This window comes from Mirounga angustirostris, unplaced genomic scaffold, assembly GCF_029215605.1.
Source record: "Mirounga angustirostris isolate CCGP_5_RB_7025 unplaced genomic scaffold, mMirAng1.0.hap1 SCAF_3, whole genome shotgun sequence".
Classification (NCBI taxonomy): domain Eukaryota; kingdom Metazoa; phylum Chordata; class Mammalia; order Carnivora; family Phocidae; genus Mirounga; species Mirounga angustirostris.
In genome coordinates, this window is record NW_026991711.1 from 160797444 (window position 1) to 160822773 (window position 25330).

Consider the following 25330-nt stretch of genomic DNA (forward strand, 5'->3'; position numbering starts at 1 on the left):
GCTGTAGCTTTCTTCCTAAGAAAGGGAGTGAAATGGCGGTGATTATACTTTAGGAAGTGCAGGCTGGCAGTAGCCTAGCAATGAATTTGCAGGGGAGACGCTGGAAGCCGAGGGAGCAGTTATTTCATGTTTATTGGAGAATACTGGGTCTTTACTGATCACACAGCTGTGTAGGTGGATTGGAAAGCTTGGTCAGAGCACCATTTTTGAAACTCAGACATAGTCTAAGTGACTCATCAGTAAGCCAAGAAGAATTTGTAAGGAGTCATCACAGACAGGCTCACAAAATGCACACTGTGAACGAGGAAATCCGCTAACAGCTCTTAAACCAGACAACTCAAGTCTCGGGGAGGCAGGTTAATGTGGGAAACTGAAACCAAACAGCGTCTGTGAAAGCCACCCGGCCCCGCCGCCCGCAGCCGGCGGACCGCCAGCAGGGCGGGCCTGAGGCAGAACGGGGCCGAGCCTGCCGAGCCAGATAGAAAGGCCCAGAGAGCGGAAGGCACGAGATTGAAACGCGGAAGGTGAAATCAAAACAACTTTTCAGGTGCAAAAGGCAGATTTCCCAATTGCAAATTGCATTTGCCAAAGCAGATTTAAATTAGTAGACGCACAACGAGCGCACAGTGATTCGAGAAAGGTAAAGCAGTTGCTAAACGAACCGCGGCCGAGCTCGGGTCCCGCTCGTCACCGGACAGCCTGCGCCGCCGCCTGGCCCGCCCCTCCCGGACCGCGCTGCCGGCGGCGGCAGAGCCCCGGGGGGACGCAGTCGGTGCGGCTTCCAACAGGGGGCTTCGGGGGCGGGGGGGGGGGGGAGCTGCAGCCGCAGGCTCACCGCTCGGGCTGTGGCGGTGAAGCAGAGGCTGCCTGTCTGCGGCCGCGCCAGAAACAGTCTGCAAAACACTCACTGCGGGCGTGAATTTTATGAGATCCCGGTATGCAAACCACCATTAGTCACGCATTGATTGATCCGCGCCTCCAGGAGCTTCAGTTCCAAACGCAGACGAGGTGGCCTTTCAGGACAACCTCGCTCTCACCCCGCCCGTGTCATCCACTCCTTATTTTTAAAGCTACTTCATAAATGAGGTCTTTTTTGATTTAAATGCGTGGACCCCTTCTAACTCTCCTGCATCGCGAAGATTGACACCGTGAGGTTCCTGTATTTTTATGGGCACACACGGGCACACCGGATTTCTCCATCTTTCTCAAAGACGTTTTCATTGGAAAACAGATGTAGTGAATTTATAAATAGGAAGGTGGGAAAACAATACTACTCTCTTCACATTAGCCAAGCCCTGTGATTAAAGCGAACACAGAGCTTGGCCCAGAAATTCACTAGAATTCAGCATCACTGTGGAATATCTAGGGGTAGGCAGAAATTCTTTTTTTCTTTTCTTTTTTCTGATTTCTTTAAAACGGGACGTTCCTGTCTTAAGTATCTTCCTCTGAGAATTGTATGCAATATTCATAGTTAGATTTGATATCAGAACTCAGTTATTGGCAATTTTCTTAGGATATGTTTAGAGCTAGGATATATAAAATGACAAGGATAGATGTTTTCTATATCTGACCGTGATTGTTTTTTTTTTTTCCTTTTAAAGAGGAATAGGCAGGAGTTGTATAAATGTCTACAAAGGCAGTGTCTCCATAAGCTGTGGTTTGTATATTATATTTTACCTTAATATAATAAAATATGTTTTGCAGAGGAGAGACTGGAGGCAGGGACAACGGTTATTTTAAGTTTATTCCATAATTCTGGGTCTTTATTGCTCACACAATTGTGCAGGTAGATTGAAAACTTTGGTCTAATGTAATTATAATGCAGTTAATGTAATTAATAACTAATCATTGCATTATATAGAAGGGTATCGCTGATATAGTAATAATAATGATAATTATTAAGAAATTTTATATAATACTAACCAACCTTGAAATGCTAGAATTTTATTTAAAAGAACTACAGGGGTGCCTGGGTGGCTCAGTCGGTTAAGCATCAGACTCTTGGCTTCAGCTCAGGTCATGATCTCAGGGTCCTGAGACTGAGCCCCACCCATGTCAGGCCCCACACTCATTGTGGAGCCTGCTTAAGACTCTCTGTCCCTCTGCCAAATAAATAAGTCTTTTTAAAAAATAAAAAATAAATAAAAGAGCTACATTAGAAGGGTAACATGTAATGTTTATACATAACTCCAGTGGACTAGTAACTACTAGGCCAATTGTATCTGTTGTTGGACACACACTGTTAATGACTTTCCTGGGCTGGATGAAGGTGTTTTTGTTCTTGTTTTTCTCTCGGCTTCTCTTTAAAAAAGAGAGAGAGAAATGGGGAGATATTGGTCAAAGAGTACTAACTTCCAGTTATATGAGAATAAGTTGTGCGGATCTAATGTACAACATGGTGATTATAGCTAATAATGCTGTATAACATGCTTGAAAGTTGTTGAGAGTAGATCTTAAATGTCCTCACCACAAAAATGAAATGGTGATTATGTGATGGAATAGTGTTATTAGCTAATGCTGTGGTGCTAATCATTTCTCAGTCTATAAATTATCAAACCAACGCACTGTATACCTTAACTTACACAATAATAGAGATAGATAGAGTGAGAAAGCTATTTTTCTAACCCGATGAATGAGTAAGAAAGGACAACTTAACAAAAGAAAGGATGGTCAAGGGATGCCCACAAGACCTAAATCCTTTGCATGGCCTTGTAGGCCCTGCATGATGTAGGCCCTGCCCATGACTGGCCTCATCTTGTTTTATAAAAGCCTCAGCCGCTGCCTCCCTCCATCCTCCCCTCCAGCTACTCCTTCCTCATCTAGGCCTCACTCCTCAGTCATGCTGTTCCCTCTACCTAAAATGCTTTTCCCCTTACCTCCTACCCATCTCTTCTCACTTGTCTTCCAGATGTTAGCATATGTATGTAATGTCACGTCTCCCTGTTATACAATTGTTTGGGTTTTTTTTTTAAAGATTTTATTTATTTGAGAGCAAGAATGAGAGAGAGAGAGAGAGAGAGAGCTCATGAGAGGGGGAGGGTCAGAGGGAGAAGCAGACTCCCTGCCAAGCAGGGAGCCCGATGCGGGACTCGATCCCAGGATTCCAGGATCATGACCTGAGCCGGAGGCAGTCGCTTAACCAACTGAGCCACCCAGGCGCCCCTCCCTGTTATACAATTGTATGGCATTCATCACAATGTATAAGTATGTATGTATTTGTGTGATCATTTGATCAATGTGTACATTCCTCTTTAGTCTATAAGTTCCAGGAAGTTTGGTGCCTTGTCACACAGTAGGCATGCAAAAAAATATTCACTGATTGGATTTTTAAAGAGGGAAAGGAAAAAAAGTGAGAAAGAACTTGTATCTGAAGAAGTTAATTTTTTTAATGTGTAAGCTAAAAAGCTAAGAACCATAAAAGGTGAGAATAGAAAAAAAAGGAATCTTGAGTCACATACATACAAATACATATAGTGTATTAGAGTCCTTGGTAAAACCCACATGTTTAGCATTTATGAATGTCAAATTTCAAAAGCAGCTTTCTGATCAATAGTGTCAAACCTCTATAAGTTAGGTACTCATAGCTTGTGCTGTTTGCTCATAATTATCTAAATAGATCTTGTATACAGATCTATATGAAATAGGCTGCCTATTTTCTGACATAATTAGAAAACAGGCCATACTGCTTAACTAAATGTTCTGGTCAATAGAGTCACGTTACACATATCATACCCATATAATCCGTAGTCCATGAATTTGATTACAGTAAACTGTATGTAACTCTAAAACTCAATTAGCCATAATTGAACCATTGATGAAAACATGTAAAGATTGTGCAGCACTTTTGTGATCATCATTTTAGATACCACTTACCATTGCACCATGCAGACTCTAGAATCTATCCTGTATCAACTACAGGAATCCTCACAATAGAAAGCTGGGTGAGCTAAGTTTTGCTCAAATAAGTAGAGCATCCTGTAGTAATTCCAAGTTCTGTGGGATAGAGGTCAACTAATTTTATTAGTAAAGAATATGTGCTAAATTCGTTTAAGAAATACATATAGGTCATTAAAATTTTATTATCACCTTAACCTATTGAAATCCTTAACCCTCATATATGTATTTACTTTTACACTGTTTTAAATGTTTGGTTTTCAGAAATGTGCTAAGATTACCATTTCAAAAGTACAATGCCCCACATTTTTACTTCCCTGTAAACATTACTGGAGTTTTACAACACGCTTCTGTGAGCCTTGATGACTGCTTCCACTGTGCAGATGAGAGAGGCTGAGGCATGAGGCTGTTTCTGTGAGTTTTGCACAGACAGCCCCTGAGCCCGTGGACAGGAGAGCCTGAGACAGAAAGCGATCTGTGTCTTCACTGCAAACACATCTTGTCTGCATCTGTAGTCTGGGGAGCTGGGCTGGGGGGCGCAGATCGCAAGACCAGAGTTGGCTTTTCATACTCACTACTACACTCCCCACAAGGAGCTCTTTGTGAAATGTGCACATAAATAAAAAGGGTATCGAGGTGATTACTAGGATGAATTTTTACTGCTCTGAAATGCCTGAGTCTGCTTAAGGGCAAGAAGAGAGATTAGTTGGCTTTTCAAGGCCTTTCTAAGAGTTATAGTTCTATCCAGTGAGAGTTTCACGGATGAACAATAGTTAAAGTGTTTACCTTTCTTTTTCTTTTCTTTTTCTTCATAGATCTATGCAGTTCGATCAGTTGTTCCCAACAAAAGCAATAATGAAATCGTCCTGGTGCTACAACAGTTTGATTTTAATGTCGATAAAGCAGTGCAAGCCTTCGTGGATGGTAAGTCTACAGGACCCCCAAACCTGTTAGAACTAACGATTCTATATCTTCTGTATTTTTTTCCTCGATTGCATTGAGTATCAATTAGTTCCTAATAATTTAATTCTCATAAAAATATGCTACACTTTAAAAACACATCTATGTACTCAATAAGTGCAGAATTTGGGATTTCTTTTTCCCTCATTAAAAAAAAAAAAAGATTGTAGCTAGTTTCCAAAAGATACCTGTTGTAATGATACTAATTCCATTGTCCACCCCTTTACTTGATGGTGTCCTTATTCATGGAGGGTAATGTGCTTCCTGATTTGGAAGGCCTCCTCAACTCTTCAGCCCGCATAGTTCTACGTGGCCTCATTGACCGCCATCCTTGAACTCGATGCTTACACAGTCTGAGAGGATTGGTTTATTCTTTAATATCCTTAGTTTTTTATTTTGAGATTGCCTAATTAATCAGAATATCAATTCATCTTATCTACCTCTAGAACCTTTTTGCTGTCTAAAAGAAGAATTTTCTTCAGACAACCCATTGCCAGTGATGTTATAGAATCTAAAGTGTCAGGAATATGTTTATCTTATAAACTTATATTTTCTGTAAATTATGGGGAAATTCTCCTCTCCTCTCTTATTTGAACAACTTCCATTTATGAACAAAGATCTCATACTTGTCCTTAGTTACCATATGTCTTCCTCCCTGGTATTAGTTTCTCTGTCATAAATATGGACCAGCTAAACATAATCTGATAAATAAGGTCAGAGGAGACCTGTCAGCCCATTTCTCAGTTATATCCTGTTCATACTTTATTTGTTAGGGATAGTTTGATTTATTTATTTTCCTAGGAATAGAATAATTTTCCCAAGATTCTGCAAGTATAATTGCATTTCAGGCAAGGTCCTGAAACCAGGCAATACTCTCACATTCTGATATCTACAATCAAGGTTTAGGGTTCTAATTGAATTTAAAAATGATTGCCATTCAAAACAGACCTGAAGGCAGACCCATAATGAGTAACTTTCCTGTTTTTTTCTGCCTCATGTACTAGCAGATACAGAATTTTGAGTTGTGAGAAACAATAGTAGAGAATCTGATATTAATGTGATTTGCAGCATTTGGTGCAATTTGTCTCAAGAAAAAATTTTTGGAAATCTGCACATCCTGGCTCAGATAAACTCTCAAGATTCACTTGCCAACGTCACTTGCGTGGAAAAAAGCTTTAGGAAAGGAAAAAAGTTATCCCCACTCCTCCCCACCCTCACTTGGACTGAAGCCCCCACATTCCCCATCATGACAGTTTTTATTTCAAAGTGACCCTGATGAAGTGCACAGATGCCCAGGAACTGAAAGACTGTCATCAAATCCATCTGTGTTTAAGTAACGTACCTTGCTTGGCCTTGAAATTGTCACCTTGTCAGCGTTGAGATCTCGTTAGAATAACTCACCGATTGCTGAGAAACGTATCACTCTGGTTGGGGACCAATTGGAAAACTTGTTTAAAAACCACTGAGATTCGGGCGCCTGGTGGCTCAGTTGGTTAAGCGACTGCCTTCGGCTCAGGTCATGATCCTGGAGTCCCGGGATCGAGTCCCGCATCGGGCTCCCTGCTCGGCGGGGAGTCTGCTTCTCCCTCTCCCTCTGCTTGTGCTCTCTCTGTCAAATAAATAAAATCTTAAAAAAAAAAGTCGAGGGGTGCCTGGGTGGCTCAGTTGGTTGAGCGACTGCCTTCGGCTCGGGTCGTGATCCTGGAGTCCCGGGATCGAGTCCCGCATCAGGCTCCCTGCTCGGCAGGGGGTCTGCTTCTCCCTCTGACCCTCCCCCCTCTCATGTGCTCTCTCTCATTCTCTCTCTCTCATTCTCTCTCTCTCAAATAAATAAATAAAATCTTTAAAAAAAAAAAAATTCTAGGGGCACCTGGGTGGCTCAGTTGGTTAAGCGACTGCCTTCGGCTCAGGTCATGATCCTGGAGTCCCGGGATCGAGTCCCGCATCGGGCTCCCTGCTCGGCGGGGAGTCTGCTTCTCCCTCTGACCCTCCTCCCTCTCATGCTCTCTGTCTCTCATTCTCTCTGTCTCAAATAAATAAATAAAATCTTTAAAAAAATAAAAATAAAAAATAAATAAAAACCACTGGGATTCAAAACTATTTGTTAGGAACCACTTAGGAGGCATATTAAAGGCACTATTTCCGAGTGGCTTCAAAAGCTCCGAGCAGTTTCGGCATAATTAAAATTTAGTAATAGCAGTTTCGAAATTCACTGTGAACATGACTATTTCTCCTTCAGAATTACTCTCCAAAAGCTCGTTGTCCAAATTGCAAACAGAATTTATGTCAAAATATGAAAATCAGAGGAATAATTGAATATCACACTTAGAGCAGTAAGCCACTCACCTTTCTCTGATTAAAAAGAACAGTACTTGACACTTCCTTAAAATTTAATTTTATTTGGAAAACTGAACTTTGGCTGGAAGTAAGAACTACCCTAATGATCATTAGCCTGGATTGACTAACCAAGGAGCCTAATAAAAGTGACTTCTTAAAGTTCTTCAAAAGGAAAATACGGTGAAACATTAATTCCCTGGGCAAATGAGAGAGAGACCAGCTCAGTTAATAAAAAGTCTGAATTATAACTTACTTTTAAGTGCAGTCTTATTATTTCAAGTACATGTAACTCAGAAAGCCTAAGAGGGGCATTGAATTGGAAACTTTGAATAGATAGGAATAATTAGCCTGTCTAAACATTAGTCAAAGCAATATGGCCTTCTCCTTATCTAACAGTGACAGTGGACTCAATAATTGGGACCCTACTAATTTGAAATTCGTTATAAAGACCAGCCTGAAGTTTATCTTCGTTTAGCCAACACACTCATTGTAGAGAACTATTAGTATAATGAGATTGTATGAGAAGGCTTAAAATTGTTAAAAGAATACATTTAAGAGCTACTCTTTTAGAAGTACTTATTTGTATGAAAACAACCCATGTACTCATTACCAATAACTTACTGTTGAAATGATGACCCACCCAGTTGGAATGAACGGAGAACTTTGTTAGACCACATGGAGACAGTTACCGTAGCTGATCAGCGGTAAACATGTCTTTTAAAATATTTTACAGCGTAATCAGATTAGGCTTTTCCTCTCTGAGCCTGTGCACGGCCACATACGTATGTGAACAGCATTGAGAAAACCTGGGATCAACTTGTCATTCGACGAACTTTTTTTTGTTTCCTAGTGGAAGCCTTCCTTCCGAAGAGCCCATCCCATCCCTTTGTGAGGTGACAGCAAAACCAACATCAGATAATCTGTCGTCCTTATCACGTTGCAAGCTGTGAATATAGTGAGTGGAAGGCAGGGAAAGAGCAGGAATGGGCACACAGAAAGCTTTGATTCACTTGGTTAATAATATTCAAAATCCCATGTTTGGTCTGGAAGATTACAGGTATTTTGATTCATATATCAAACAGAACAATTTTAATTCCACCTATGCCAGCGCAGCTAACAGAACATTCTCAAGATATATTTCATTTTCTGTAAGACAACATAGTGATAAAAAGGTAAGCTTCATGTAGTGGGGCTTTAATACTTTGATAAAACCAAGATCATGCAGTGAATTAAATGAAAATCTGGAAATAAAAAATGAAACTGGCATTTTTATTAAGGTAGGATGTATCAAAACAAATGAAAAAGCAAAAAAAAAAAAAAAAAAATCGCTGCCAGGATGGAAAGGCAGCGATAAATTCTGTGTGGTGTTTTATTACATGAATACGTGTTGAAGATTCTTTGTCTTTGTCTAGGCAGTGCAGTCCAAGTTCTAAAAGAATGGAATATGACGGGGAAAAAGAAGGTAAGATGAATATCGATTGTAAATTAATAACATCTCCAATCAAAACCTTCATGAATGTTACCATTTAAACAAGGTTGCCAATTTTATGCCTCTTCCATATATGTTGATATGTATACACAGAGGGCTTGCAAATTCAAGGCTCTCTTCAATTACCAGCCAGCCTTACTAGTAATGCCCTTGTTTTCTGTTCGACTGTTTTGAACCACCAGGTGTGCCTTAGAAGTCCCTGAGTTTTTCTTTTTTCAAGTATTAAGGGGAGCCCAGCCGGGGAATTCAAAGGATTCAAGACATTAACTTGCCTGAACATATTCTGTAGCACAAAGGAAAAAATTAGGGAGTGTTTTAGAGATACTTGAAAAGCTCTAAATATATTTTCCCATGTTCTTCCAACTGAAAGAATCTGTCCAAGGCTGCCCTGAGATACATTTCTTTTTCTTTTTTTTTTTTTTTTGCCGAGTTCTACATTCGATCTTTAACAAAGGAAGAAGAAAAGAAAATACCTTAAAGTCATAGTAAGTCAGGGACCTGTTTTTCCTTCTTGACAATCCTGGCAAACCGCTCTTTGAGAACAGAGAGAAGGAGATTTGACTCTGCCCGATTCGAATCATTTTGCTTTCTTGGCCAGTCACAAGGAGTTGGGCTTCTGGGCGCACGTGAGGTGTGCCTGTGAACCCTGTGGCCTTCTGTGTCCAGCCTGTGCCTGCCTGATCTTGTGAGCATCTGTAGAGCGCACTAGCTCCAACAAGGGGCACCACCTTTGTTCGCCGCCTGCAACCTGTTTGATGACTGTCACAAAAAGTCTGATTCTCCTTTCAAAGTAACTGCTCCACCCATCCCCATTATTTCCCAGCCGGGCCTTGTGTTCTGGGCATCCCACAATATGATAGGCCAGTCCCGCCTTCCCCACCGAAGGGAGATCACAGGCCTGCCAAACAGGTTTTAAGCAAACAGAAAGCAGCATCACTTTCATAAAATCCTGAGATGACTGAAATTACCCTTCCTCTTTCTTTCGCACCCGAATTTCATGGGAATAGGAAGAATTACCAGATTTTTTTTTTTTTTTTTTTTTTTTTTTTACCGTTGTGAGTCACCCTCTTTGACAATCTCTGCTTAGCTCAACTCGTGGCTTCCCTGACGTCTGTGCCAGAAGATGATTCGCAGGTGATGGAAAGGCAATATTTACACGTCCGTGGAAAAATTTCAGATGTGTGGTTTGGTTATCAAGTTTCTCTGATGTGAGTAAAGGATCAGACAGCAGCTGTGGACCCAACTCGCTACTGAGTCCCCATCTTAGAGGTTCATTGAGAAAATGGTCTCCCCAGCCCAGCAGACACAGAGCCTGTGTGGGAATCTGGGCCGTCAGCCCTTCCCTTCGCCCTGTGAATGGCTTCTCTCAGCTCAAGGAGCGCGCCTCCGGGGAGTGATTGTGGTTGCAAAGGGGAAGAAAGGGAGTGGGGAGGAGAATTAAGAGAAAACAGTTTCCTTTTACTGTTTTTTTCTTTTCAAACGTCTTGGAGAACAAAGCCGGGCTGCCGTTCAGCGGGAACTCCCTGCTGCAGTGGGCGGGACAGGGTCTGGGCTGATGGCTCAGGCCTGCACCATCCTGAATGTTAACTACACGGAGCACCCTGTGCGTACAGAACCAAAGTCAAGGAAAGCATACAACATAATTGGGAACATCTTAATTTCCTATATATTATTATGTATGGACCACTAGGGCACTGTAGGAGAGGTACAGTAAACCCCTGGCCAAATTGTGATCATCGGAGTCCAGAAAAATTTTAATGGTCTAAAATGCAGGGTTGTGCTACTTCCAAGGGAATGAAGTGAAGCCTGGTAATGCTGTTTGACCAGCAGCTGAGAGATCCGGGATTTCAGCTGCACAGTCCAAATCCAGGGGCGCGCACATCAGTTTGGCATGACTTTGTGGCAGCAGTGTCCTCCAGCTGACGTATTCCCGGGGATGAGTATATGTCCTGTGGCTACCTTGCGCTCTGCGCGCAGAGGCAGCGATGCCAGGCATCTCCTGGTGGATCGGTGCCTGTCTCAGAGACCCATCCTCGACTTTGGGGCCTGCCTTCTACTTCCTCATTTCGCCAGGCCTCGTGGCCTTTCTCGTACTGATTCTCCTACTCAAGCCCCTGTCCTCCCTCAGAGGAGCAGAACCCTAGAGTCCTCCTTGCCTCCCCCCGGCGCCCCCCCCCATCACCTCTTTAAGAAACGTGAGCTCTTCTCCAGCGACACAATATCTGAATTCAAGTTCTTTCAAAGCAGTTCTCACAAGACTATATATTACCCCTCATACATGTAGGGCTTCAGTTTGCTCAAATAACATTTCAGCTTTTAAGCCATTCCCTGCTGTTTTTCCCTTTTAAGGGAAATTCTTTTGTTTACTGTGTTCACGAGGTAAAAGTTTACACAACTTACTGTGAGAAAAAAGATACTTACTTACATGTGGGTGGTCAATAAAGATGTAGGTGTTTTGCCCCAGAAAACAAGTAAGATAACACACTTTATTTTGATCTCTCAGGTTCATCTTCTATCTCAAGGGCCTGAGCTGAATGATGTCAACTTCTCATTTGTTTCTCATTCTAGAACAACAAAAGAAAGAGAAGCAAGTCCAAGCAGCATCAAGGCAACAAAGATGCTAAGGACAAGGCAGAGAGGCCCGAAGCAGGGCCCTTGCAGCCTCCACCACCACCCCAGATGGAAGACGGCCACGTGAACGGCTGTGAGAAAGACAGCTCGTCCACAGATTCTGCCAGCGAAAAGCCGGCCCTTATCCCTCGGGAGAAAAAAATCTCGATACTCGAGGAACCTGCGAAGGCACTCCGTGGGGTCACAGGTCAGTAATTCTTACATAAAGTTGCTTAGGAAGACACAGAAGAGAAGGAGGCAGAAGGGAACCCACGGAGACGGTGGCGGCCGCTACTGATGCTGTTGGAAGAGAAAGGTCTTCCTTCCAACAAGGACTCAAACATCTTCCCACAGGAACAGGGTCGGGGGGATGTCACGGGGCAGAAGGAGAAAGCTCAGCATAGCCCCGCACTAAGAAGATAATTCTGTCCAAAGAACATAGTTCTAGTGTGTATTAGGATCATCAGGGAAACAGAAATCCCAGTTAAAAGAAATTTTCTTTCAAGACACCTTTGCTGGGGTAAGGGAGGAATAATTTGTGGTAACAGCAAATGTTATTAAAGGGTAGATCAGATTATTTAAACTCCTGGTATTTTGTATTATGTGACAGAACATAATCTTCCAGGGTGTTAGCATCTGGAATGTTAATTATTTGTACTAGAGCTATATCTTAACCTACAAAAGGCTACTTTTTAATCAAATTGTATGACCTTGGGTGCATCATTTCATCTCTAGTGTCCCATTTCCTTTCTGTAAAATAAGAAAACTGCACCAGAATGTACTAGACAGTTGTCTCAACACTATCTAAGCGAATGCTCCACTTTTATAACAAATCCTAAAATAAAAATCAGAGAAAATATAGTCTATCTAGAAACAGAATTTCAGTAAAGCAAAAAATATAAGAAATCTGGAACAACTAAACTAGAAAACCTTATAAAATGGTCAGATATTCACACCCACTTAAAATGAATCACTTTGCACTTAAAAGAAAACAATGGTCAACAGGATATTGTGGACACTGTTTTTTTTTATATATTTGATGCGTGAAGCAAGAAAGAAATAAGCCTGTTTGTATATAGACCTAGAATCACTCTGAAAGTGGCTACTACAAATGCAGGCTGATGCAGGGACGCTGGTTGTCAAGTCAGATACCGTGACCGCACGAGTCATTGGCTGTGCAGTTTTCCAAATGCTGCAAAGCTTTTGGTCAGTTCTGAACACCATGAAGTACAGTCTTTTCTTAATTCACCCCGTATTAAATCCTGGAACTCCATAGGAGAATTGTACAAAAAATACTTTGTGTTTATATGTAAAGCATCCAAGAGGACCTGAGAAAGTTCAGGACACAGGGCGATTCTTTGTTGTGCAGGATTCCTGTGATTTTAAGTCACCTAACTATGGGTGTAGGCCTCTCCACCCCACACACAAATTTTTAACAAATGCCTCCTAATTCAAAATGCCTGGCAGATCCCCTAGCGAGGACCACACCACCCAGTAATTCCTGCAGTCCTTCTTTTTTTTTTTTTTGACTTTTTTTTTATTCTTATGTTAATCCCCATACATTACATCATTAGTTTTAGATGAAGTGTTCCATGATTCATTGTTTGTGCATAACACCCAGTGCTCCATGCAGAATGTGCCCTCCTCAATACCCACCACCAGGCTAACCCATCCTCCCACCCCCCTCCCCTCTAGAACCCTGTTTGTTTTTCAGAGTCCATCATCTCTCATGGTTCGTCTACCACTCCGATCTCCCCCGCTTCATTCTTCCCCTCCCACTACCTTCTTCTTCTTTTTTTTTCTTAACATATATTGCATTATTTGTTTCAGAGGTACAGATCTGAGATTCAACAGTCTTGCACAATTCACAGCGCTTACCAGAGCACATACCCTCCCCAGTGTCTATCACCCAGTCACCCCATCCCTCCCACCCCACCCCCCACTCCAACAACACTCAGTTTGTTTCCTGCGATTAAGAATTCCTCATATCAGTGAGATCATATGATACATGTCTTCCTGCAGTCCTTCTTTTAGTTATAAAATCCCGCCCTGATCGACTCAGTGACTCTCTAAGCTCCTCTTACATGCTAACCACTGTGCTGTTAAAGCCACAGTAAATTCACAGAAGGATATGGTATGGTTGAGGCCCTGCAGGAATCGCTTTCTGTTATTCTCGAAGAGAAGGCTGAGTTGACAGTTTGGGGAAGAGAGGTGCTACATCCATGAGTGATCCAGGGAGGGTTCATGGGAGTCACGGTAATTGAAGGACCCATAGCCTTGAGGCGGAAGAAGGGATTTGGAGGGTTAAAAAGAAGTAGAAAGGACCGGACTCCACAACCTCGTGTACTGCAAGTCTGCAGCCTGTGAGGCAACGCTGTCCTCTGATCAGCCAAAAATGAGCAAGAGGGGCCCTGCCTAGGAAGAATTCAGCCCGGCAGAAGAGACAAATGCAAACAGACCATCTCATGGTGACGTGTACCAAACCAGGGCTCCCGTGGGGAAGCGTTAAATAACTCACATGCTGTACAACACGCTAGTAAGTTTTTAGCTTGCTCACCAAGCACTGATTTTCTTCCACAAACACATTACCTACCAACTCGACTGGTAGTGAGTGCAGTAATTCACATGACCCCTAGTGCACGGTGCTTCCTCAAAAGCAAACAGACAAACAACAGAAAGAGCTTATTTCCATTTAGAATCTAAATTTCCCAGGATTTTTTAAATTCAATTTTTACCATGCCTACAATTTTGAGAATATTTTGATCTATAGTAAGGGCAGGAGAAAAAAATTAAATAATCGAGTGGCAGATTCCCAACCTTGCTTGTTATTGCATTCACATGAATTACTTTCAAAATCTAATTACTCAAGTTGCCGTTTTGATATCAATCATAGACTAAAAGCCTAGCACGTATATTCGTTCATTTACTTATAATTTATACCTTCTTTCTAAAACAATTTCGGTAACTCTATCAAGTATATGACGTTAGAACAAATTCAATATTGAAGCGCTTCACTTCACAGTGGCTAGCTGTCTTGAAAGTTAAGTACCCACTAGAGGAGTTCTCTGTACAAGGAGGCTTTTGTCAGTTCTACCATGAAACTTTCTGTGAAGCCTCCTTTATTGCACAAAGAGCCATCCCAGGATCCTTTTGGTTTTGTTACGTTCAGCACGAAGGCATTGAAGTACGTCGGTATTATTTGTGAATGTTGCTGGTTCGGTACAAATCCATGCCTTACATCAATTTTCCTGTTAAAGAATAAATGATGATATGGAAGGTCATTAGATATTTTTGCAAAAGGAAGGGAGTCCTCCTGGTTGACCATTAACTTCATCAGCGGCTCACGTGTTATGATCATACATTTAAAAATGAGTTTGTAACTAGTTAGGTTTTCCTTCCAGAAGATAGTGAAAATTTACCAGGAAGGTGATGCCCAAACTGGGAAATGGCTTTGAAATGCCTGTCTGATCCATTGGCAGTCCCGAGGCCTCTAACAGCTATCTCACAGATGAGTGTTAGGTCTTGGACATCCTGCACCCCATTTTGAGCAGAGCCGTGGAACTAGAAAGCATGGCATTGATCCTTTAACCCCATCCCCTCACTGAATTGCTGAGGAAGCCAAAGCATGCCCGCACCCCGGGTTGAGAGGACAAGAAGAGAACCCACACCCCTGGGGTAACTCTTACCACTTTGCCAAAGCCTGACTCAGATCTGTGCAATTTAATGCATGCATTGGGGAGTTGCTGCTGAAACCATGGGCTCCCTGACTCCTAAAAGATGTATAATTGAAAAATTAGGAAAAAGGAATCATAACAAAGCCATATAATGATATTCTGTACTTGAGTGAGTTCGAAGTATGAGCGTAAAAGAAATCTCCAGTCTGCTTGCAGTGGAGCATTTATCAATCTTTCCAATAATGAAACTGGCTCAAGGAAGCTTGCCCCGAATGCCCAGCTGGGCAGCAGGCTGTGAACATGTGCAACGTGTGTTTTATCTTTTTATAACACCTTGACATTCAAGATCTCTCTTTTTAAAAAGTTTTAAACAGAATCATTTTCTGGTAGGGGAGAAGTTAGCTTTAAGATATATGCAGGTGGTTCAGGGGTGTTAGTGTGACTTCCTACATGAAAACTCACCACCAAAAGCATCATCGTTTCAGGCTGTAAATATAGCACTGACGAGTGGGACAATGCTGCCTGTCAGCCCGGAGCTTAGAAGTTTGGGAGTTTGATTTAAACTTAGTACAAAATTACTCCTTTAAGCCATGGAGTAGTTTTTTCTGTATTTCAGAATTTTTAATAACAGCTCAAATTAGATCTTTTACATAATCCAATCAAGATCATTCTGCATCCAAGTACAAAGTCAGACAAGGAGTAGATTAAGATTTATTTTTACCAAAAGTAATGCCACGGATCATGTTTAATCCTGAGGCCCATCTAAATGTCTAAAGCACATTATGACTTTAGGGTTCAACTTTCCTAAGTATTCGTCCTGCTCTACTTTTCCTAAGGCTCCGATTGCTGAAATATTTAGGTGTTTATCACAGTGTAGGCCCAAACAGGAATTCAGATTTCTGTGTTGTCTTCCTCCCACTGGACACAATTCCCATTGAATAGGAAAGGAGCAGGATTATGGGCCACCAACTGGCTCCATTGAGATAAACCTTGGGGCGGGGCTTTCGTCAGCTACAGCTCCTCTTGCTAGCCAGCAGGCTTCCTTTATGTCCCCTCATTTGGTGAAGCATCCTGGGAAGCCAGCTCTTCTGTTACTTGTTACCTGTCTCAAACAGAAGGCTCCATGCTGTGTTCACTGACCTCCACAAACCGGACTTCACGATCTGCTCTGTATCATAGAACAGGAACAGCCCCGTCATTTTGCCTTGACAATACGGATTCTCTGTTTTGGCATGGGCCTGGCACAGAACTGCTTCTCATTCCGCTTCTCATTCTCAGAGTGAACTGAACCAAATGTGAGAGAAAGTGTCCTGTTATTTTAGAATGTTGGCTGCTTGTCTCTCATTTGTGCTGATTGTTAAACACACACACACACACACACACACACACATACACACACACACCTCACCAGACTATTTCACAGTATTTTTATGATGTGAGGTTCCCTATAGGATTTCCAAACAGATTTTTTTTATGCTGCTGTTGGTCCTAGCCTCAAGATTATCTCCCCTGCTTCTCTAAGCCCTATATTGGACCAGAGGATTAGAAAAGATCAACAAGATGAAAGCAGCTTGCCTAGAACTTTAATAGTAAAGCCAAATGTGTATATTCTGGGATTTCAGCAGGACCAGCTCTCAAATGGAAGCAATATAATATTGTAGTGAAGAACCAGGCTTTAGCATTAGGGATGTTTGGATTCAAGTCTTGGCCTCGTCACTTACTAGGGTGTGTGACCCTCGACAAGTTAACCACTCTGCGTCTCAGTGTCCTCACCTGCAAAACAGAAAATATAACTCCACTTTACAAGACCGTGGTAAGCAGTAAGTGATTAGCACAGCATCTGGCGCGGAGTAAACCCTCAAATCATTTATCTACTTAGTGAACATTTTTAAGCATCCTGACACATGCCAGGAATTCTTCTAGAGGAAGTAAACAAGGCAACACAGTCTCTGCCCTCATGGAGTTTGTGTACGTTTTTGAAGGTGAGAGGAGATACAAAATCGACCAGAACAGAACCAAGTTACCAAGAGAATTCTGGATTATAATAAATGTTGTGAAGACCGTGAGTAGGAGAGAGACCAGGGCAGGGAGGGAGGGTGTGCACAGCGGCACGAGATAAGGCCGCAGTGGTGGGTGAGTGACTGAAGAGGAGACGCTGGGGCCGAGGCCCAGATGCCCCGAAGCAGGGTCTCACACGCCAGCTTGCAGTGGCCTGAGCAGCCCATGTTTTATTTAAACCTTAATTAAGGACTTGAGCTGAAACCCTTGCAGAGTTGTAACCATAGGTTTTTACTATTTTTTTAAATTAAAGATACCACACTTTTTTAATCTCTACAGCTGATCTTATTTTGTACTGTTATAAGAACATGCGTTTTGGAAGTTTACATTTTAAAGCACGTTTATCGTGATTATCACTCCTCCTTAATTATCATTTTAGCATCTGAATACTTAGCGTCAGCTCTTGGGTCTAGTTGTGTGTTGTTCAGTCTCCCCCTCAGCTCCCAGTGTCTGAACTGCTCAGGTAGCTAGGGGAGGCCTGCGAGTGCAGCTTCCATGACTGGGGACTCTGCTTCCTTTCTCTGGGTAATGATAAAGCAGAAAGAGACAGAGACACACACAGGATGTAGTGACACCCGGGCACAGGAAATGCAGAACCCCTGGGGTATTTTTCTGTCACGTGGGTAGAGTGAAATCCAGAGCTGTCTCCGTTCTCCTTCTCATTTGAAAGAGACTTTTGCTGCAAGCCTGCAGCAGAAACACAAAACTACTCATCTCTGAAGAGCTGATATCTTTGTAACTTCCCACCCGTACCTTGTTAGGTGATTTCCGTTACAGACAGACTTAATTAAATGGAATGCACTCCTTGCAAAGAACAAAAGACCTTCCAAAAAAAAATTTTTTTTAATTTTTGAACAAAGATTTAAACGGCTCTATCAAAATGCAATGAGAATTGAGACTGTTTTGTAGTGAAATAAGTCAGTGAAACAAATGAAGGGAACCTGCCCACCTGTGTCACCGACAACTTAACTCATTGACTTTATTATCTATTCTCTTTTTTTAAAAGAGTTTATTTATCTGAGAGAGAGAGACAGAGAGAGCATGACAGGAGGGAGGGGCAGAGGGAGAGGGAGAAGCAGGCTCCCCGCCGAGCAGGGAGCCCGATGCAGAACTCGATCCCAGGACCCTGGGATCATGACCTGAGCCGAAGGCAGACGCTTAACCGACTGAGCTATGCAGGTACCCCTATTATCTATTATCTTTTAATATAAATAAGCCTGGAGAGGTATTAATGACATATGAGACCTTGAAAAGTCATGTAAATAAAACTAAAAGGTTTCTTTCCAATCTGAAAATTACCAGCCTTATACCCACTGAACTGATCAAGTTTCATAGGACTTGAAATAATAAAGTCCATCTGTCTTTGATAAAGAAGTTATGAAAAGGCAGAACTGACTGATACTATGTCTTTGAAATAAACCTGTCTGTTTGGGTCTCTGTTTCAAAGTTACGGGTTCCTCTGACTTTGTTCATTCCCCTGTCGAGCAGCGACAGAAGAATGATGGAACATGCAAATCCAGGGGCACCATCACAGTCATGTGAAGAGTTTTCTTGGGGCTTCATCACTAGACCATTATTCTGTAACATCTGAAAGAATTATCTTTACTCACTCTCTCCATTTCTTCACCTCTGTCTCTCACTTATCAACCTATTCATTATGGCTTACAGCCCCATCACTCCAAAGACGTTGCTCCCACTAAGTTAATCAGTGGCCTCCATGTATTGAATCTAGCAGACACTTTGCAATCCTTTGTCTTTTTTTCTTTCTGCAACATTTAGTGCTGTTGATCACTCTATCCTTAATTACTCTGTCTCTTCTTTTTGGTGCCTATGACATGACACTCTCCTGATTTTCCCTCCATCTTCATTGTTCCTCTGTTTCCTTTGAGGGTCACTCTTCTCTACTTGGCTGTTAACCAGGGAAGTTCGTCAAGGCTTGGTTGGTTCCAAGCCCTTTCTCATATAAAACCGTACCATCTTCTTAGATCATTTCAACCATGCCCGAGTTTTAATTATATAAGCTGGCTCACAAATTCATCTTCCCAGTCCAGGCAACTCTGTTTTCCAGGCTCTTGCTTGACATTTTCACTTTAACAGTTCAAAGTCTTCAACGACATGCTTAAAGCAAACTCATGATCTCCCTCCCAGGCTCCACTTTCTTAAAGTGCTCATGATCCTAGTGTACTATCTATTTGATGTGCAAGCCAGAAATCTAGGCATCAGTCCTGACATCTTCTCCTCTCTCAACTCCCACATCCAATCCATCAACAAGTCCTGTCGATTTTCTTTTCCAGATATTCCTAGAATCCATCCAGTCTCACTGTGTTTCTACCTGTGCCTTCCCACCAAAGCCATTATCCTTTCTTGCCTGTGTTGCTATACGGGTTCACTGATTAATCTCCTAGCATTTACATTGTTCCCCTCTAAGTCATTCTGTATCCCGAAATCTTTTCAAAACCACAACTCTGAACTCTTAAGATAAAAACCAAAAGTCTCACCATGGCCTGTAGGCTCAGCATGGTCTGGCCCCTGTTCCAGTTCCAGCCTCACTGTATGGCCTACTCTTTCTTGCTGTCTCTACTCCAGCCATCCTGGTCCCCTCTCAGTCCCTCATGCTGGCTGTGGGTATCAGTCAGGTTCAAGTCTGGAGACAGAACCCACATGGTTTATTTGAATGGGAGGAAAGTAATACAGAGAATTACTAAAACACTAGAAATACCAGGAGGTGGTTAATTACTAAAAGGGATCTAGACACGCAAGAGAGTAGTTACTATCTCTAGGAAGGTTGGACAATAAAGAGAGCCCTCCAATCTAACACTGAGATTCTCCTCCCATCAAAGGTATATGGCCATCAGAGGAACATGCAGCCTTATGGTGGCAAAACAACAACAACAAAAACTTGCAGAGCCTGGACCGGGCTGTTCTGTAGAACGGTACCACTGCCAGAGGGTGTAGGGAGACTGGCCCTGCTCAGAGCCACGGGACACGGAGAACGCGGCAGGAGTGCCGCCCGGAGCTCCTGTGACGAATAAGCATAATAAAGAACCAGACCTGGAAGAGAAGAGTATGCCTGCCCTCTTAGCACGCATGGTCACGTTATCGCCCTCCCCTGATAAAGCCAACATCCCGCTGGCCGGCAAAAGAGAATCATTTACAGGGACCAGCTCCAGCACCACAAAGTGAGGCAAAGAAGGGGAGATTTGAGCTAAGAGACAGTAACTTGATAACTGGCACACAGTGCCCCCTCCTGCCCCCAAAGCCATCTCTGCCTGGCCTGCACTTTGCTGCCTCCTTAACCTGGTTAGTTCACAGGCTTTCGGGTGAACAGAGGTGTTGGCTGGGGAATTACTTGTATGAAGTCAGCTACGCCAGTGACAGACTTCAGAACACTGTGCACTTTTCTTTCATAACACTTATCACAGCTGCAATTCTACATTTGTTTGTGTGGCAGTTTGATTTATATGTCTTCCTAATACCCAGCAAGTTCTGGAAAGACTGAGAGCACATCTGCCTTTGATCACCCTTGTAGTTCTGGTGCCTAAAACAGTAACTGGACATGAGAGGCGCTCGGACAAACAAGCCTTTCTCCATGGAAGTATTAGTGATAGAATATGTAAAGAAGTGTAGGTTAAATTTTGTGAAGTCACTGTGCTACTTTTTAAAGACAATTATGAATTTTGTATTTCTGGTTTTAGAAGAAAATACTAATGAAGAAATTTGAGGGGCGCCTGGGTGGCTCAGTCATTAAGCGTCTGCCTTCAGCTCAGGTCATGATCCCAGGGTCCTGGGATCGAGCCCTGCATCGGGCTCCCTGCTCAGCGGGAAGCCTGCTTCTCCCTCTCCCACTCCCCATTTGTGTTCCCTCTCTCGCTGTGTCTCTCTCCGTCAAACAAATAAAATCTTTAAAAAAAAAATTTTTTTTTGAAAACTGAAGGTTTAAGGGGAAAAAAAATCCTACCTCCCTGAAACAACCACTGTTAAATTTCATTTCAGAATTTCTTAACTGCACAGATATATAGGATTTTTAAAAACAAATATTATTTAGTATGTGAACTTTTGTATTCTTTTTACTTAACATGACATGATAAACATTATCTCATTTCTTTAAAAACATGATTTTAATGGCCACATTGTGTTCTTATGAATTTGACATACTTCTTTTTATTCCCAAACTTTTGTCCATGTGGATTGTTTCCATTTGTTTGCTCTTGTAAATAATGCTGTAGTGAACATTTCTTATATATAAATCTTTATAAACAACTATAATGATTTCCTTGGTGTATTTTCTTAGAAATGGAATTTTGGGGTTCAGAGAGTATGATTATTTTTGAAATTCTTAATATATTGCAGTCCAGAAAGATTGTACTAATCTCATTGTTTTTATTTGTAAAACTGATTAGTAGGGTGATGGAACACTTTAAGATGTTTCTTTTCCATTTGCATATCTCTTTTTGTGAATATTTAAGAACACTAAGATTATGATCAAAGAACTATTATTATTATTAACAGTTACCATAAAACACTAACATATTGACTTAATTACTTTTAAGTGAATGTAACATGCTTTCAGTAACATAGACATTAGCAATTTTAGGCATAATTTGATAACAAAATTATACTTTGTTTCTTTTTCAGTTTTTTCTAAGTAGAACTACTTTATAATACTGTGTTAATCATCATCAGACAACTGCTTTACTGTGTACAGGAGCTGTGCTTTACGGTGTATAGTAGGATCTTAACTCAATGGGTTAAAATAATTTTTTTAGACCTACTCTTATATGTAACACATTTCTTAAACTTAGATTTGAATTCCGAGTATACTTCCTTCCGTCTACTTATAAATACATAAAGCTTCACTGAAGAGTAAAATCTAACAAGAAAAAAGAGTTTTCAGAAACTTTCAAGTCTGAACACATACATGACTGTACATATATTATGAAAATCTTTGAAACCTAGTCCTATATTTCTCCCAAGAGGAAGATTTGTTTTCTTTGGTAATGTTAACAAAAAACAACCACCACAGTTTATGTTTTGTTGTGTAAAATAAATCCACACAAGAAGCAATCAAATGTGACCTATAATGAAGAGAAAGATTAGTCATTAGAAGCAGAACAATATTGTTCATGAGTGAAGAAGCAAAATCTTCAACAAAATATTAGCAAGTTGAAGTAAGCAATATATAAAAAAGGTAATACACTATGATCAAGTGTGCTTTTTCCCAAGAATGCAACATTGGCTTAACGTAAAAACCGATTAATGTAGTTTGCTATATTATTAAAATAAAGGAGAAAAACAATATGATCATCTCAATAAGTGAGACAAAATAAAATCACTTGGCAAAATAATAAAAAGTCCCAGAAAACTAGGAATATAAGAGAATTTCCTAATAAACATATGAAAAATCTGCTCCACAGTTAAGATCATATTTAATAATAAATATTGGATACAGTTTCCCTAAGATCAAGAACAATGCAGGGACACCTATTCTGCATTGTACTAGGGTTCCTAACCAGTTTAATAAGGCAAGGAAAGACCGGAAAGAAAGACACTAAACTGCATTTACAGATGTCATTATTGCCTATATAGAAAATTTTAAGAAACCTATAAAAGACAAAAAAAAAAAAACTAATAAGGAAATTAGCAAGGTAAGTAAGTATAAAGTTCAATATATAAAAAATCAGTTGTATTTTTGCAGCCAACAATTGGGAAATGAAGTTTTTAAAAATATTATATTCAGTAGCCTAAGATATCTAAAATACCCAGGAATAAATTTAACGAAAGATGCACAAGACACTAAGAACTATAAAACAATGCTGAGACCAATTAAAGAAAAGTTAAATAAATGGCATGATGTATCATGTTCAAAGATCAAAAGATGCAATATTGTTAAGATACTAAATATCTCCAGATTGACTTATAGATTCAACTCAAGCCCAATCAAACTCCCATCAGATTTTTTGTAGAAATACACTGATTGTTTTTGTAGAAATAGGCTGATTCTTAAATTTACATTGAAATGCAAAGGACCTAAGTTAGCCCAAACAATCTTGACAAAGAAGAGCAAAGTTGGAGGACATATATTACCTGATATTAAAACTCATTAAATAGTTACAGTAAAGAACACAGTGTGGTGTTAGGGGTGAGGATAGACAACTACATGAGTGGAATAGAATGTAGTCCAAAAATAGAACACACATAATAGTCAATTGATTTTCAGCAAAGGTGCCAACATAATTCAGTGGGGAAAGGTGAACTCAGATTTACTGTTATGGTCTTATGTTACTTTTTCACATTTTACATATTAGTTGTTAAGGGCAGGGAGACTATGTCCCATTTATCTCCCATGAATAAACCAGGGCTTGCACATACCAGGCACTCCATATGTATCTGTTGAGTTAGATTGAATCAGAAATCAGAATGATACTCAGGAAGATGTATACCATCTATGTTGGGATTTGGTAAGTATTTTTAATAAAGGGAAGGCTCAGGTAATAGTTAAATTCAAAAACATATAAGCTTCTAGGAGCCATTTTTAGGATTAGATGAAAATATATATAATATTTATTGAGATCTGGGCAGATTGGGTGTTTCCAGAGATAACTTTTCTTTCCAAGATGTAACTACTTTGATTCAAGTATTTGATGAATATTGGATAAAGACACAGCCAGAGATTCATATCAAACTAGGCTCCCTATAACTAGAAGGGCCCCAGACATGGAAAGTACCAGAATAATGCTCATTCATTCATTCATTCATTCAGTGTTCATCATGTACTTACTAGGCACCAAGCATACAGTGATGAACAAGACCTACATCACTCTGTCACCACTTTTCTCATGTAGAAATCGCAGAGGATATTTTAAGGTTTCACTAAAATCAGAACTCTCTTAGTCTAGAATATAAATTAGTAGTGATGGCAGATTTTAGATCAATAATCTCATGCTCCTTCTGCTTTATATTAGTGTTACCCAATAGAAATATAATGTGAGCTACATATGTAATTTTTAAATTTCTAGTAGCAAAATAAATAAATAAATAAAATCTCTAGTAGCCACATTAAAAAAGTAAAAAGAAACAGGTGAATTTAGATTGGGTAATATATTTTATCTAACTTAATATACACAAAATATCATTATTTTGACATATCAATATTTTTTAAATTGTCGAAGTAATATTTTTAATTCTTTTTTTTTTTTTTTTTTTGGACTAAGGCTTCAAATCTCAGTGTGTATTTTACCCTTACAGCACATCTCAATTTAGTCAAGCCACATTTCAAATGTTGAATAACCACTTAGAGCTAGTGGCTACCTTATTGAACAGAGATAGGAATCAACTCTGAGTCAGCTACAGTCTGTTGAAGTTTATAAGTAGATTCCAGAAAGATAGAGAACTGATGGTACTTCTGGCCATAATGTTAGAGGGAAATCACAGTATCCAGGAAAGAACCCCCATTATTCTGTTGCTAGAAACATCAGGATCTGTGGTTAAGATGAACCTAATTCTGTTATAGCTGAATAACTTACCACCAGCTTTCATCTGAAAGAGCTCCAGAGTTTTACTATATTTGGAGACAGCCAATGTGCAAATATATCCAAACCATCTTTGAGAATTTCAGATCTTTCCAGTGTTCAGTGATTTCTACCAATAAGACAGCTTTTCAGGCCCCTAAAAAAAAACCTGCTATTCATATTTCTCAATGAATTTTTGTTGGATGAATGATGAAATGAACCAGTAACCCACATACCAGTTGTCTGAGACACAAATAAAATATTTTCAGCTCTAGGTTAATGAACCCATGCTCATTTGCATGCTTGCCTTCCATTTAAAATTCTTATGCATCCAACAGAATAATGCTTTCCCTTCATTCTAAGGTCATTATTTCCATTAGGCTATAATATAAATCCCCTTATTTTCAAGAATAAGACTAATTTACTACACTGGGCACAATGAGCTATATTTTAGATTCTCAATTTATAATATTTCATCAAGGCTGAATCTTCACTAAGATTTAGAGAGGGAGTGAGTTGGAGCCAGCCTGCACTTAATCACTATTTTAACAAAACATTTACAGACTCATCAGAAAATTAGTTTTTCCTCATATGCAGTAGAGTTTCTTTAGGTGGGTGGTGCCATCCATCTTCACCTCAACAGAATCACCTGGCAAGTAGAATCCTGGGCCCACTGCTGAATCAAAATCCCTGAAGGTGTTTTCTGGAAATTTGCATTTGTAACAAGTACTAAGGGAGAACTCAAGTACAATAAACCTTGATAACCACTGCCCTACACTGAAATTCCACTTTAGTATACT

The 25330-nt window shown here is 40.6% G+C and overlaps 1 protein-coding gene and 1 long non-coding RNA gene across 10 annotated transcripts in view; one reads left to right on the forward strand and one right to left on the reverse strand.

Annotated features, from left to right (window-relative positions):
* The window catches only part of SPATS2L (spermatogenesis associated serine rich 2 like), a 165589-nt gene that overhangs the window by 100131 nt on the left and 40128 nt on the right, over window positions 1-25330 (forward strand). For 8 of the 9 annotated variants that reach the window (XM_064586883.1, XM_064586882.1, XM_064586880.1 and 5 more), the window contains 3 exons: window positions 4710-4818; window positions 8604-8653; window positions 11249-11498. In XM_064586883.1, the coding sequence (XP_064442953.1) occupies window positions 4710-4818; window positions 8604-8653; window positions 11249-11498 (409 nt within the window). Of the gene's footprint in view, window positions 1-456; window positions 641-4709; window positions 4819-8603; window positions 8654-11248; window positions 11499-25330 lie in introns of those variants that run through there. The other variant, XM_064586885.1, reaches the window with a different exon arrangement.
* LOC135363910 (uncharacterized) lies at window positions 16114-24676 on the reverse strand. The gene is made up of 3 exons (XR_010410265.1): window positions 24546-24676; window positions 16686-16737; window positions 16114-16248 (listed from the first exon to the last, which is right to left on the reverse strand). It is a non-coding gene; the product is annotated as an uncharacterized LOC135363910 (long non-coding RNA).